Source organism: Perna viridis, chromosome 1, assembly GCF_037379345.1.
Source record: "Perna viridis isolate PV_CMFRI_1.1 ecotype Kerala chromosome 1, ASM3737934v1, whole genome shotgun sequence".
In the NCBI taxonomy this organism is placed as follows: Eukaryota; Metazoa; Mollusca; class Bivalvia; order Mytilida; family Mytilidae; genus Perna; species Perna viridis.
The window spans coordinates 11,238,599-11,253,867 of record NC_142445.1 but is presented as its reverse complement, the minus strand read 5'-3'; the positions used below and the strand labels follow the sequence as shown (position 1 = coordinate 11,253,867).

The window sequence follows — 15,269 nt, the reverse complement described above, 5'->3', positions numbered from 1 at the left end:
TACATGTATTTGAAAGCCAAACCACTTTATGACCTTTTAGAAACTAAAAGTGGCAGTGTCTTTTAGTAATCAGTCTGTTCTTCTGTATGTCTTTGTTCATCTCTGGGTCCATTCATAACAAATCATTTCTTTGCTATAACTTTTTTCGTATTTCACTGGGCAACAATTTCGGGACAGTGTTTCCTACCAGGGCTTGTCTTTTTTTATGTAGTGAATACTGTCCTTGTGGTAACTTCTTTGTCTTTTAGATAGGTTTTAAATATTTAGTATTTGGGTAAACAACCTCAAGACTATGTATCTCAATACTAGAGTTCCTGACCTTTGACCTTTGAAGTATGTGTTTATTTAACTTTTATAATGTACCAAGCCTTGTTAGGGCTGTTACTATCTTTACAGTAGACATATGATTATACTTCTTCAAAACATTATGTTCTGGGTATGACACTAACTTTTCATGTTAGGTAGCTCATATGACTTTCTGACAGATAAATTTGGTAGTCCTCAGAATAATTTTGTGGTCTTGCCCTTCGGACTGATTTAGATTTATATTAAGATTTTACGGTAGTCACCTCTCAAATTAGGTAGGCCCAGGACTACCAGACTACTGTTAGTGTGAAACCCTGGTGCTGTTTTACCAAGGTTGGTTGCCTTTGGCCTTGAAACTTTGATTGAAGGTCAAATGAGTCAGTTTAAACTTAGTTCTTGATAATAGTATTTAAACACTTTGTATGCTAGTTACCAACAGTCTGTGACGGTATAATTTTATCACCTGAAATTATTTATGAGAGGGTCCACAGAGATGGATTCCGTATCATGATATAGTTAAAGGTTGATGTTCTTATTTCAATTTCAGACAAGAAATCTTCTGAAAGTATTTGAGAAGGATGCATTTACATTAAAGAAATACAGTCTTGGGCTACATAACTGTTGTCAGAGAATAATGAAAGCTCAGGTATATGTTGTGTGTTACACACTTGTCAAATGAACATATACTCATTCAAATTATATATACACATACAGGTTGTAGTAGCAGAAAGGAAATCTCAGAAGAAAACAGTTATTACTGGTAATTACAAGTCCTTATGAAATTCACTGCCTATGGTAATGGTGATTAACGGTGTAAAAAAATCCATTGAACAAACAATGTTTTTTTTTTCCGTCTTCAGATGCTGTATTTGTAGATAATATTAGCCTTTTTCAAACAGCACTTCTGAGAAAATCATACATTCATCTCACACTAAAATCAAGAACTTTAACTCTTACAGATTGCTAATTTTATGTACAATCTACATAGATTTTATCTCAAAAGTGCAACACCCAAATGAAAAACCAAGACTGATTATGATGTTTGTAACTGATTCTGAATAGGAAATACGCCCGTGCAGGTCCGGGTGTTAAAAGAATAGGCCTGCAGCAGCACTAAGCTTGTCGTAAAAAGCGACTAAATAGTGCTCAGAAACCTAGCCGGGGGCTAGGCGCTCTGCCCACAGAGCAACTGGGATGTGTGCCCCAGGTGGTGGAATGGGGTACCCCTGGCTTGTTACATGCTGGGGTTGTCAGGCTATAATACGGAAAACCTGACCGCAAACCATAGTGGTGCACCGTGTTGGGAAAGATGCCACGTTCCTCGCACGTTAAAGAACCTTGCTGTGGTATTCGATAGGAGTAGGAACCTTTGCACTCCGCCACAGGAGGCGAAATTACCCGACCTTGCCCATCCCCCCTTTTTCCAGTGGCAATCAAAATTTGTCGACACTATTATCCTTGTGTCCCATCCTTTTTTTCATTTCATGTTCATTTAATCATCCATTTCATGTTCATCGTCTGAATATAGCTGAAATATTGCTGCTCGGACGTTAAACCCCAACAAACAAACAAACAAATGAATAGGAAATAAAAGTAAAGTAGGTGTGTTTTTGATATGCATGAATCACATCCTATCTGATTTTTATAAAGAACACATTGACATTTTATATCTCATATGTTTTTTTTATTGTACATACTTCAACAATGATAGCTGATTATTTTACAGTTATTTTTTGAAAGTTTATTTAAGCTCAAATACATGTATTTATGATGTAATTGTAGAATGAATTATGTGCAGCTACTCAGGCCTTGTCGCAGCATCTTAGAGATTATGAAATACAGGTTGGTAGAATATGTTGTTAAACATGTTTTAAAGTTATATTTCTGAGTTAAAAGTCAAAGCTCTTATCGACAATGTTCAATGAACGTAATCACAATTTTATCTCAATGTCTCAACTATTTGTCTCGCCTGTGACATAAGTAGCAGAAGGCAAGACTAAGGAATTGCTTATAAGGTGTTGGTGTTGGCATCAGTGTCTACGTTATGATTTTATACTGAGTTTTCTGATCAAGTCACTTTAATATAAACCACTTGTGCTACCGGTAATTTTGTCATATTTAGTATGTAGTTTCACACATAACAGTTCATGCTAATTCAGAACTTAGGATATTTCTTTCAGGATAAATCTTAAAGTGTTCATGTATTGGTAATTGTAGTACAAACTATGCTAAGTTCATTTAGAAGTTATGCTTAAACCGAGGAAGATAGATTAACTGTCTCTGTAGAAAAAAATGTGTAAAACTAGACCTCCAGACTAAAATTAACAAAAAACTAGCATAATAACTCAAAAGGTTATTTGAAATTGAAATTTTTTTTTTTGTAGACTTTTCCTCTGGAACCTGAAGACAGCATTCTAACTACAACATTAAAACAGTTTTCTAGTTATTTAGATGATGTAAGTTAATTGTCTATAGTAATGTACTGTTGTGTATACATTTGTATGTTAAAATTTGAAAAATATTCCATTTATTTGATTAAAATTTTTAAAATTTTTCCAGTAAATTTGCTTGTTATAAACTGTTTTGGTTTGCCCTTTCACTTTGTTGTGTTAAAATGTCACATAATCTCTGCTACATAGATATTATCATACAAAAAATGTACTTCACTGATTATTTTGAATATTCATTAAAATAATGTTGCTTTTTTACTATTTCAGATCAGTTCAATACAACAAGTGCTGTCTGCACAGTTTTCTGAAACAATGATGTATCCATTATCCAGGTTTATACAAGCTGATCTTGAAGGTAGTAGAAATTGATATAAGGTTAACAACAAGCCTTTGTACATGAAAAAAAATAATAAACTTAAGTTTGAATACAAAATGTTAATACTTTCATTAAGTTAGCAAGACTGATAAGTCAATTTTTTTTATTTTTGCAGAAATATTTTTTTCCACATGATAACAAATAATGAAATGAAATGATACACATTTTACGTTTATCTAAAACTTTTTTTTTTAATCATCTGCTTACTCTTTTTTAGAGGTTTCAACTTTATGTGAAATGTTTCAGTTGGCAACCTCAGGTTAGTACATACTTTTGTCTACCCAGTTACTTAAAATCTTGTAAACATAGGTTAGATTGAAACTCTCCTCACATTTGTAAATGGATTTGTTTTTTTAAGTCTAATTCTACAGATTTACACTTTATAAAAAGAGTGTGTATTGAAAAGGGAGAGAAGTTTTCAGTGTGGAGAATGCCAGGCTGTACTGAACATTTTTATCGGTTCGAGAAAAATTGGAATATCAAAGTTTTTGTTGTCATTGTGCTGCAATAAAATTAAAAAAAAAGAAAAATAACATTTTAAGGAGGAGATACAATGTTGGTTATTTGAATTGGGCAACATCCTGGCAACTTCAAAACAATGTAACATTTGTGACATTACAAGGGAAAGTAATATTCAGTCAGTGGCCATATATCATTTGTACATAGATCATTACAGTATGTACATTTTGACAGCTCAAATAGAACTGTTGCAGTAATCTGTTAAAGTTTCACAAGAAGGTACAGCATGATAATAAAAATGTCATGGTTGATCTTCTTTGTACTCAGTCATGAAATGTTAAGTAGTACTCCAGCTAAGAATCATGCATAATGTGCTACATGGTTGGAAAGCCTACATATTTTTTTGACATTTGTTTAAAATGATATAGTAAACAGAAATTAACATTTGGCTTTTCATATAACCCTTGGTCTTTGAAGATATAAATTGTATAGATCAAAAGTAAGGGAGATAATTTGGAAAATGATATTGAAATACAATAAAACTTATAGATTTTCAATGTGAATTATCTCCTAAGAGCAAACAGATTGAAATGAATAATCATTCATTTCATCAAAAGACATATTAAGCAACTTGATAACAAAAAATAAAAATGTGTAACCTTTTTAGGGGAATTTCACATACTACAGACTTACAAAGACTGCTACTATAGGTTTTTTTTTTATTTACAGATCATGAAAGTGCAATAAAAAATTACATGAAATTAGCAAAAAAGAAAGAAAATGACAGACAACGAATGGAATGTAATGAAGAATTGTATGGAATGAGAAAAAAATTCCATCAGGTAAACTCTAGCTTATACGAATTCATGGTATCTTGTTCTGTAATATATGTTATGACACTATCTCTCTTCAAGCTCTTTTCACAGGTTTTGACAATTTAACTGATACTTAGAATCAGTCAGAAAACAGCATCAAATTATATGTTAATCAAAAGGCTAAGTCATAGAACAGTTTTCAGAAAGTATACTTCAAACTAGAGAATGAGATTTGAAAGTTTATTTGTGTATTATTTTTTTTCTTAACAAGAGGAATCAATTTCTAGATAAGGATTTCTATCTTATGCTGCTTTCTTGTGGAGACAGCATTCATTTTAATTTCTTTTTCAGACTGGTCTTCATTATTACTCCAGTTTAAATGCCTTACAGTATAAAAGAAAATGTTCCTTGTTAGAGCCTATACTTGGTTTTATGCATGCCCAGAGAGCTTTCTTTCAGATGGGACAAGATGCAGTGTGTAAAAAAGAAATAGAAGAATTCCTGAACAATATAGCAGCAAGTGTGCAATCGTGAGTGTTACAACTGGATAAGATCGTTATTAGGGCCCTGCCATGAAAAGTGGTGGTTGCCCTATAGTGATCACTGTGTCCTTCCGTCTGTCCGTTACTAACTCGTATCTGGGCTGTAACTTTTTTGTCTTTCGATGTAGGCTTTTGATATTTTGCATGTGGGTGGATAACCTGGAGATAAATTGTCATGTACCATGGGTAATGGCCTTTGACCTTGAACTTTGACCTCAAGCTCAAATTCCGGTTTTTCAGTGACAAACTCGTGTCCAGGCTGTAACTTTTTTGTCTTTCGGTGTGGCCTTTTGATATTTGGCATGTGGATAGATCACGTTAAGACTGTGTGTCATGTATCAAGGAAAATGTCCTTTGACCTCAAGGTCAAACTTCTAATTTTTTGGTGACAAAGGTGTGTCCTGGTTGTTACTATTTTGTCTTTCAATGTGGGCTTTAGATATTTGTCATGTGGGTAGATTTTGTAAAGATGATGTGTTACGGTTCATAGATAGTGGCCTATGAAGTTGAACTTTGACCTCATGGTCATATTCCTATATTTTTTTTGTGACAAACTTTTCATGTTGGTTTTTGATATTTAGCATGTGGGTAGATCACCTAAATCCACTAGTATATATGGCTTAATTGCCATGGCAGGACCCACAGAGATGGATTCCATCTCAATGATTTCTTGTTTTTGGTCAGGTATTGATGAGAATGATATGTAATGTGACCTACAAAAGTCAGTTATTGAAATGAAAAAAGAAATTATTTTAATTGGTACACTTTAAATGATTTCTTAAAATGTATTAAATTCTCTTTTTTTCACCATACATACTAATTTCTGTTCCTTTTTATTTTTGATTCCACATCTACTGATGTTCAAAAACCACACATGCTTACTTTACCACAATGTGTATATTTTTTACTCTCAGTTCTAAGGAATATATTGCCATCTATGTATAGTTTATTTTGTGGTATAAACTAGTATTTATCCATTTGTTTGCTGTTGATATTTTACTTGTGGTACATTCATTCTTCTTTGTTGTAATCCTGCTTTTGAAAAGTAGGTATATAGTTATCACTCTGTTCATTTGTTTGTCCATCCATTTCCATTTCTTATATGCAACTGGTCTAAAACTGCTGAATGAAATTTGAAGAAATTCTCATATTTTTGGGGGTTTTTTGATTCTTCAGAATAAAAATAAGTTATGCTATTTGTTTATGTCAGGGACTTCCCTACTGTTTTGAATGAAAACACAGAATATATTCCTTATATAATTTCTTTTATATAACTAAAAAATATCTATTTCAAAACTATACAAAATGTAAATATGTTCCATGTACTTATTCAGCTTAATAAATATTCTATCATTACTGCAAATAAAAGTAAGATGTAGTCTTTAAATGAAATAAATATTTGAGGGACTTCTTTCTGGCCTTGAAAAATGTTAAGTAATTGATTTGCTTTAAGGAAAATAAAATTTTGCTGAATGTGTCAAGAAGCATTTAATTTGTTAAGCATGTTCTATTGAATCTTCATCCTTTCATCAATATAAACAGGAAGTGAAGAGTTGTAATTTTAAGCAAGTAAAATTGGCAGAAACATTCAAAGTGATAAAAGTAAGGTTGTTTTTTTCTTTAAATCGAATGTACATGTGCACCAAGAAATAATTTGATTTTTGAATGTAATTGCAAATTGTTTTAGTTTTGATGGGTTTAAAAAATTGTGAAAAAGGTGAAATGAAACGAAATTTGTAAATAAGTTGGATACTGTTTAATTATACCAAACGCAACGAAGATGCAAAGGGTATAATTTTTTGACCCGTCAGTCCATCTTCAGTTTTCTGGACTTTTTTCTAAACACTTGCAGATTATGACATGATTTTTGGTATACAAGTTCACCATGATAAGTTACAGGTCAAGTTTATTATGATTTTTACCAAATTAAATCTAACTAAATTCATAGAAATAACCATTTTTCGGACTTTTTTTCTAAATGCTTGCAGATTATGACATGATTTTTGGTATATAAGTTCACCATGATAAATTACAGGTCAAGTTTATTATGATTTTTACCAAATTAAATCTAACTAAATTCATAGAAATAACCATTTTTCGGACTTTTTTTCTAAATGCTTGCAGATTATGACATGATTTTTGGTATATAAGTTCACCATGATAAATTACAGGTCAAGTGTACTTTATGTTCCGGGACGATGATATTTACTTTGGATTATCTAAAACTCAAAGAAATCACAGTCTAGAGTTTGAAACTACCATTCTGAGTAGTAGAGTTTAGTAAGAAGATAAAGGTCTAAAGCCTAAAAAACACTCTTATTCCTTTTTTTATCGGGGTCCTTCTACAGGTATTTACTTAAGTATCCAACATGGGGACGCATGGGGTATGTGAGCGTGCTTACTAAGGTTTTTTAATTTTTGTTTTCAACATATTATATCCATACCTGTTAACCCTCCACATTAAGGGGAGACTCCCACAAAATCAATAAAAAAACAGAAGAATGTAAGATTTGTGGAAGGTTTTTGGTTAAAATAAGATGTATTATATTTTTTTGTGAAAGATGTGAAATAATTGAATTTTACATACAAAAATTAACTTTTGTGTAAAAATTTCCCACATGAGACAGTGTCATTGAGGGGGAATCTCCCACATCATTACTTCCAAAGGTTAACAGGTATGCATATCTCTGAAATCAATATTAAAGATTAACATTCAGTTTCAACATTTAAAAAAAAACAGTTCTAAATTATATTGTAAGTGCAAATTTATGATAAGTTTCATTTTACATCAGTTAATCTTTGAAATTGACTGCATATTGTACTATTTTTTCAGTGATCAAAATCCTTCAGTGCTAACAGCACTTTGATTATCACAAGATGCCAATTGTGCACCTCCTATTTTGTTTTTTCATCTGAATAAATTTAAGGGTTTCCTGGTGCAAAACTTGGACATTGTTATTGGTTGACAAAGTGGAGACCCTTTTCTAATCTGCTACTTCTCTAAAACCACTGAATGGAATTAAATGAAACTTTCACACATTTTTAATTACATGGTGCCATTGTGCACCTCTTATTTTGTTTTCCCATTTGAATGAATGTAGGGGTTTCCAATATAGCTTCTAGAAAGGAGACTGGAGGTATCACCAAGTGAAATATGCTCATAGCTTTTCTATTTATTTTTTTTTAAAATTTGAACTTAAATTATAACTACAATCGTGGTTTATCTTAATATTACTGTCTAGAGTACAACGAGAACTACAGCAAGAAACTAAGAAGACAGTAGATCTGATAGACACATTAGAACAACAAAGTGTACAATATTATCATGCTGAACCTAATCCAGAGATGCCATATATACCCCCAAATACTCAACTCTCACAAAAAGGAGGTTATCTTTTTGTACGCAGGTAAATACAGATTATGTTAAATGCAAAAACTGTTTGTCTTTTTATAATTAAAAACATTGAGACAATTAAACCTAATTACGATTACAAAGATTTTATTTTTGGCATTTTTTTTATACTTGATATTTTTTGAATATCATAGAACAGAATAGAAAAAGTTCATAGATCAAAAAATGAAAGCAAAACTGGATTAGAAGAAGTCATATTATTTTAAAATTATATACTTTACCTGATATAGTAAACAGCTGATAGCCACCAGATGGGACAGGTGTTTCTTCTTCACCCAAGGTGGAAACCTTATGTGCCAACCCAAAGATGAAGTAAGTTTTGTCAAGAGAATTTTTTTTTTTTTTTGATTGGTTTTGTGCTTTATAAGCTTTCTTTTAAATGTTTTATTATTAGCATGTTTTTGCTTTGTTTCTTGTCAAGTTATGAACATGGTGTCCAAGGGAAATAATTCATGTAATCATTTTAGTTTTTTAGTTTTTGTATTAGAATATTACAAGACATGAAGAGAGTAAAAAATTTAATGTATTCATGAAGGCTAAAGTAACAGTACCATATTAAAAAAAAATTTGTTATAAATTTCTAGTTCAATTTAATTTTTGGAGCTATTTAATTTTTGAAGAGATGTCTTTATTTATTGTGAGTTTTTGAGTCATTAAATCTACATGAAAATAAACTTTTTATTCTTATTCATGGATAATGGATTATTTTTCTTTTGCATTTTAACATTTAATATTTCTGTTACTTTTCTGCTTTTTGCTTGAATTTACAAATTGTACAAAATTCAATATTTTATAAAAAGGTATTCCCAAAGTAATAGAAGCTTTATGTACAACCTGTAAATACACAAATTGATATTTTGATAGCACATGTTTGAAAGAAAATAAAGATAATTTGTGTATTCTTATAAAATCTTTACTATTTGAACTGCTTTGGCATTCATAATTTTTTTTGCTGTTTATCATTGAAATTTGAATCAGACTTAGTACACTGAAAAAATGGAATTATATATTTGTCAAAGCATGGTCATAAATAGCATGAATAATGATATATATGTAATAGTGTACCCTAGGGACTGTTTTGGGTAAGCCCAGGCGTCCTCCAAATAAATGTTGATGCTTGCATGATATGCCTTCAAATGTACTTCTAATGTGCTCTTTTTGCACCAGAATCACCTTGCCCTTTTCAGAAGCTGCAAAACACTATGTGGTATACTGTAATAAGACCTATTACTGTGAATAGAATATAATCATGAAATTAAAGTATTGTACTTTCAAATGAAATGAAAAGATTTATTTGATGAAAAACTACATTTGCTGTATGGAGATTGAAAATTTGATTGAATCTTCCTGATGATGTTTAAAGATGATCAGATTTGTGAGATTAATACATATTAAACTGAGTGTTAATTCACCACAGATATGCTAACAGCCCCTTTGAATATTTGGTTCACTCAATCTCTATAATCCAATTCTCTAGGATGTTTGTGTGACATGAGTGAATAGTATAATAGAATCACCTTGTTCATCAAATGTCATAGTTTCATCACAATTATCTTGGCTCCCAAACTATGAATTTATTTCAAATTTGGTGTGTGGCCTACAGATAGGGCAATTTCAACTTCCTGCACGAGTGGGGATTTACCTAGCACGACAAAATTTGTTTGGTTGGTTTATTGAATAAAGTTTTGTTTAATTTGGGCAAAGTCTATATGTTGATGTTGTGAATTTATGTCTAGAATGAACTTCTTACAAAATAAATCAAACTTCTTACTTCATTCATGCTAATGAAGGGAAAATGTGGGCAAATAGGGATTTTATTCCTTATAACCAATCACGCATTAAAGAAAGCATATTGGGATAATTTTAGATACTTTAATAATTTTAGATACTTTAATAACTATAGCAGTAAGTTAAAAGCTGCACTTATAATCAATAGTATCTGCACTTTTTTGTGTTACGGAAAGATAAAATATAAATGATGTCCTCAAAATCCTACTTTTCACATCAGCAGACAAAACTTATGTTTGAGAGGTGTTTTTGTGATTTAATCTGATGCTGAAAAATTAAGTATTACTGGAAGACTTCCTTTGTCCAAATAAATGTTTTGTTTTTTGTGAGAAGATAGGGACAAAAATGGGCAGACAGTAGAGTAACTGTATTTGGTCAAGGCTGTTATCATAGAAAAAAAGGTATTTAAAAAAGAATGTAGTAGTATCTTGATATCATCATCATTATAAAAACTAATATCCTCTACTAACCATTTCAATTTCAGGTGAAGAAAATTGTAATGCAAGAAGTAAGGAATTTTATACATGTCCTTTCCATGTTGTGATAGCACTGGCTTTTTATTTCATTTCTCAAATTAAGTTTTCTTATTTGATGATTTTATGTACACCATTTCTTTCATTTTTTGGAGTACATTTCCTGATGTGCAAACTGTGGCTCCTTTGTTATATATTTAGTTGTGGAATTACGATGTATTACATGTCAAGTTTGCTTAAACTTAGTTATATCCCCCTCATATTTTAGCCTTCAGTCGGATCATTGTAGTATCTGGGCCTAGGACATGATAAGAGTTCATTGGTCAAATTTGGGGTTGTAAAACAGAATATATGCTGGTCTCTCAAAGTTTTCTTATTGTTTTTTTGTGTTATAAGAGATTTGCTTTTGTAGCTAATTTAAATTTTCATTAAGTTTGCATGATAAATTTGATAAATTTACATTTGAAGAGTTTTATAGTCTACAGCATGCTTAGATTAGGCTTTGTATTAGGAAGCAGGTCTATATTCTCAGTATTTACAGAAAAATAACAGTGTTGATGTCAAAGCATTTGAAACTGATGTCATTCTGTTTATCGGCAATGTCACATGATTATAATAAATGCCTGTAGATTAATTAAAAAAAAAGATAATGAAGAAGAAAATCATCATAGTATTTGTCATCAAAGTATTGAAGTTGATTTCTCTCAATTTCCTGAACCTAAAAAACCCATCTAAAGCAAAAATGTCATTTCCTACATTCACATTTGAAGCTTTTCAGTGATCCTTGCCAAATATCCCTAAAAATATGATACATTCTTGCACAAACATTATGTGATATGAATAACTTAAGGCCTAAAGTATGGCAAACTAAAGCATTTTTTAAACTTTAGTTAAATTTTTCTTCAAGATACAAATTCATTGGGATAGAAAGGTTTATCTTATGATTGATTGAAGACTGCTTTGTATAAGTTAACTGAGTTTTGAATCTTAACAGAAGTCTAGGCAAGCTTTGCAAAATGATATTTTCTACTAAACAGCACACCAGTACAATACTGTGTTTTATAATGTAAAAATGCTTTATCAATTGATCATGTTCCTTTCTATTTTTAATGGTGAGTCTTTTTGGATTTCTTCAATGCAAGACACAATTTTAAGGATTGAAAGCCAACAAGAATGCAGTTAATATCTTTATAATTTCAGGTTGCTGGTAGTTTGTCATTAGATTTAAATGAACCAGGAGTGTTGGCGGAACCATATGATGCTGATGATAGAAGATTTGTATTCCATGTGTCCTCACCAAAGTTAAGGAAGTGAGTACAACTTACCATAGCATACTGGTGGCCCCAATTATATTAAAGACTTTTTTCCAAACAAAAAAAAGCAAAAAAAAACAAAAAAAAATAAAATGTGACAAAAGATAGTCATATTCATTGTTGTTAACCAGGAAAATAACTCTTATGTAAATATAAACATTACTCTATCAAAAGGTGAAATAAAATTTATCTCTGAAAATAAGTTTGTTTACAGTACAAAAATTCTGTTATTTTTCCTTTATTCTATATGTGTTATCATACTTTGTAGATCAGTTGTATTGCAAGCTGAAAACGAAAGAGAGAGAGATGAGGTACATACAGTATAAATCATCTGCTTAATCACTTGCTGAAAATGAAAATTTCTCAATACTATTTAATGTTAGGGGTAATGGCTAACTCATCTACATATGATAGTGATATTTACATCTGACAAGATGACCAGATCCTGGCTGTTTTAATTATTCAGAACTCAAAATTGTGTATTTCTTGTTTGCTGTTATTATGATTTTGTAAAACATAAATCAATTAAAATTACCCCATCTTTTGAACTAATTAATACATTTCTTGTTCTATTGAAGTGGATCTGTACAATCAATAACATTGTGAGAGAAAGTGGTTATATCAAGTCAAAGAATCCACAGCAGCATCAAGCTAAGGTATGTCAGTTATTGTATTGGTTAGACCTGAATATCAACTTTACAGATGGGTCAATTTTAAATCTGATTATTTGTTGGTGGTAGAATTTTTTCATCACAAACAAATTACGGTCACAGAATGGTTATCTTCCTTAGTGTTGTACTCATAGTCTAGCCTTGGATTTGGTTGTGAACATTTCAGTAATTATTTATAGAAGTATACTGAAGTTCATCCAGACATGGCAAATTAAGCTGTCACAGTATGTATGAGGAAGTAGTTTTTTTCTTTCAAATCTTTTTTCTGGTTAATGTTTCAACTCTTTATATTTAATATGAATTTCAAACCAAAAAATAGTACATCAAAAGATTCATATCAAATATAATTACAACACATGTGTATTGTTTCTGTAGGAAAGAACTTCTAGCACAACAAGTAGTACAAAGGAATCTGATGGTAGCAGTCCAGATATGACCACTGTAAACAGGTATCATTTGTGAATAAACCAATCTGTTTTTACAGTGTTAGATACTCACCAAAGTTTACGGATGCAGGGGGCAAAATGTTCATTATTCTTAATTGTAAAATGCAGTTACTTATTAAATATGAAAAAGTCTGGCTGTACTGAGAATTAAGGTTCATTACAACATCAGTCTGTAAAAATTGATAATGATCATTTGTTAAGACATCTATTTTAGCTCAAGCCTTTTAACTTTCAGTATAGGTCACAATGGTAATAATGTTTTTTTTCTGTTAAGTCATGGGATAAATAACAATTGAATTTAAATCAAATGAATTTTTAAGATATAATGGATATCAAGGATGTTGAACAATATCTTTAAGTTTTGTGTGCCATTGCCAAAGGTATGCACTTTTACAATGCCTTTTGAACTACCTAGCAGTTGAGTTTTTGCCATTGTTTACAACATGAATCCTTCTGTAGCTACTTCTGTGTTGTGGATCATACACTAACATATGGCCCAAGGATAGTTTTTTGTTGTCATGATTTTGCATCATTTTCGTCACTATTTTTATCATATCAAAGCACCTTGGTGTGACAATACAACTTCAATGAATCAGTATGCATATGCACTGTGCAAAATGGTAACAGATCTTTTCATGATTTTGTAGTTAACTTGATGAATTTCTGCACTGATTGCAGTGTCAGGTTTTAGTGTTACTCATTCCTGTGCACATTTTTTTTGGTTTCATCTAGAATGTTTGTAGGTAAGACTTAAGTTGATGAAAGAAAAGACAATGCAATATTCTGTGTTGAATGTGTTGTAAAAATCTACCACTTAGATTTCTTATTTTCGTCTCTTTCATTTCATGTCCAGTATTTTGTGATCTGGCAGTGCAGAAAAATCCTGAAAATCTGTTACCTATCGGCACAGTAATATAACCTTTATACCCCCGCTTTGTTCAAGGTATTTAGTGATCATAGTTTCCATCAGTGTGTTTGTCTGTCGATTTTTTTAGTTTTGCTCTACAGCTACTTATTACAGCCACTTGATAATTTTGAAAGAAGCTTTATATAGGCATGCTTTATCTAGGGATTTGATTTCAGACTGAAGAATCCTCCTGTTTGATATCTATTTTTATATTTTGACCAATTAGTACCCCGTGGTAGGGAGGAGTATCCTTTAGTGATCTTTGCTTACAGTTTTTTTTTCTAGTTCTAAGAATGTCTTGGCCTTTGAAAGGTAATACTAATATATACTTAGATTGTTTAGTATAATTTTTGTTACCATTCAAAGTAATGGGATCAAGCATGGCTTTGTACTTGATATCTGTACTTTTTGTTTGGGAATAAGACTTCATATTAGAAGTTTATTATTTCTGCATAACTCATGAAGATGGTTTGATGATATATTTTTCTAACATTTACTTCTACCTTGAAGAGACATATATTTTTTAGTTGAGTGTTGTTATTTAACCATATTTGAGTGCATTTGTTATTTTTGTTTTATTTGAATGTATAACCTAAATGTTGTAATTTTGTATTTTATTTTATTAACAGTACAGCAAGTTTAGGATCCCAGCATGCTCCTAAACCAACACCTACAAACGACTTTTTATCAGACACACCGATACAGTTTGATCTCCAACCAGTCATTGACGAGGCTGATATAAAACCCAATCTTCAAGGCCCTCCAAAGTTAGTTTTCTGACATTGTCATTTTTTGTGATTTTATTATTACTTTGATTGAACTGACTGACAATTTCTTTCATGATGCCATAGCATAAAAAGGGATATCAGTGAAGAAAAATGCCGAACTGGTCAAGCCGTCAAGTTTTACTGAAATTGAACTGGCACAGTAAAATGTTAACTAGCTCTTATGATATGGTATACCTTATTGCATTCATCTTGTCCATCCATCAGTTTGTTACATATTTCTGTAACAGATTTCTCAGCTTCTAATGGACAGAATGCTTAGATATTTGGTATATTGCTATTGCATGATGACCCCCTTTTCAGATTCATTGTTTATCTACTTCCTGTTTACCAAAGACGTAGTCATTATTTAGTTGATATGTAATGAAAAATTTTGTAGCAGATTTCTCTACTTCCATTTGAGGAAATGCTTAAATATGTAGTATATTGCTTTTGCCTGTTGACTTGTACCATGCCTCCCCTTTCCAAGCTCTTTGCTTGTCTACTTCCTGTATACTGTAAATGATTGAGTGGGGTTATTCTAAGC

The 15,269-nt window shown here is 31.2% G+C and overlaps 1 protein-coding gene across 7 annotated transcripts in view; it reads left to right on the top strand.

The window, feature by feature from the left end:
• LOC148627240 (DCC-interacting protein 13-alpha-like) overlaps window positions 1–15,269 on the top strand; it is a 43,935-nt gene that overhangs the window by 13,252 nt on the left and 15,414 nt on the right. For 3 of the 7 annotated variants that reach the window (XM_088570164.1, XM_088570146.1, XM_088570190.1), the window contains exons 2-16: window positions 854–952; window positions 2,089–2,148; window positions 2,691–2,762; window positions 3,024–3,111; window positions 3,350–3,391; window positions 4,321–4,433; window positions 4,758–4,936; window positions 8,191–8,355; window positions 8,591–8,672; window positions 10,633–10,656; window positions 11,822–11,931; window positions 12,203–12,245; window positions 12,513–12,590; window positions 12,981–13,054; window positions 14,588–14,725. In XM_088570164.1, the coding sequence (XP_088426290.1) occupies window positions 854–952; window positions 2,089–2,148; window positions 2,691–2,762; window positions 3,024–3,111; window positions 3,350–3,391; window positions 4,321–4,433; window positions 4,758–4,936; window positions 8,191–8,355; window positions 8,591–8,672; window positions 10,633–10,656; window positions 11,822–11,931; window positions 12,203–12,245; window positions 12,513–12,590; window positions 12,981–13,054; window positions 14,588–14,725 (1,367 nt within the window). The remainder of the gene's footprint in view (window positions 1–853; window positions 953–2,088; window positions 2,149–2,690; window positions 2,763–3,023; window positions 3,112–3,349; window positions 3,392–4,320; window positions 4,434–4,757; window positions 4,937–8,190; window positions 8,356–8,590; window positions 8,673–10,632; window positions 10,657–11,821; window positions 11,932–12,202; window positions 12,246–12,512; window positions 12,591–12,980; window positions 13,055–14,587; window positions 14,726–15,269) is intronic. The other 4 variants (XM_088570168.1, XM_088570156.1, XM_088570178.1 and 1 more) reach the window with 3 other exon arrangements.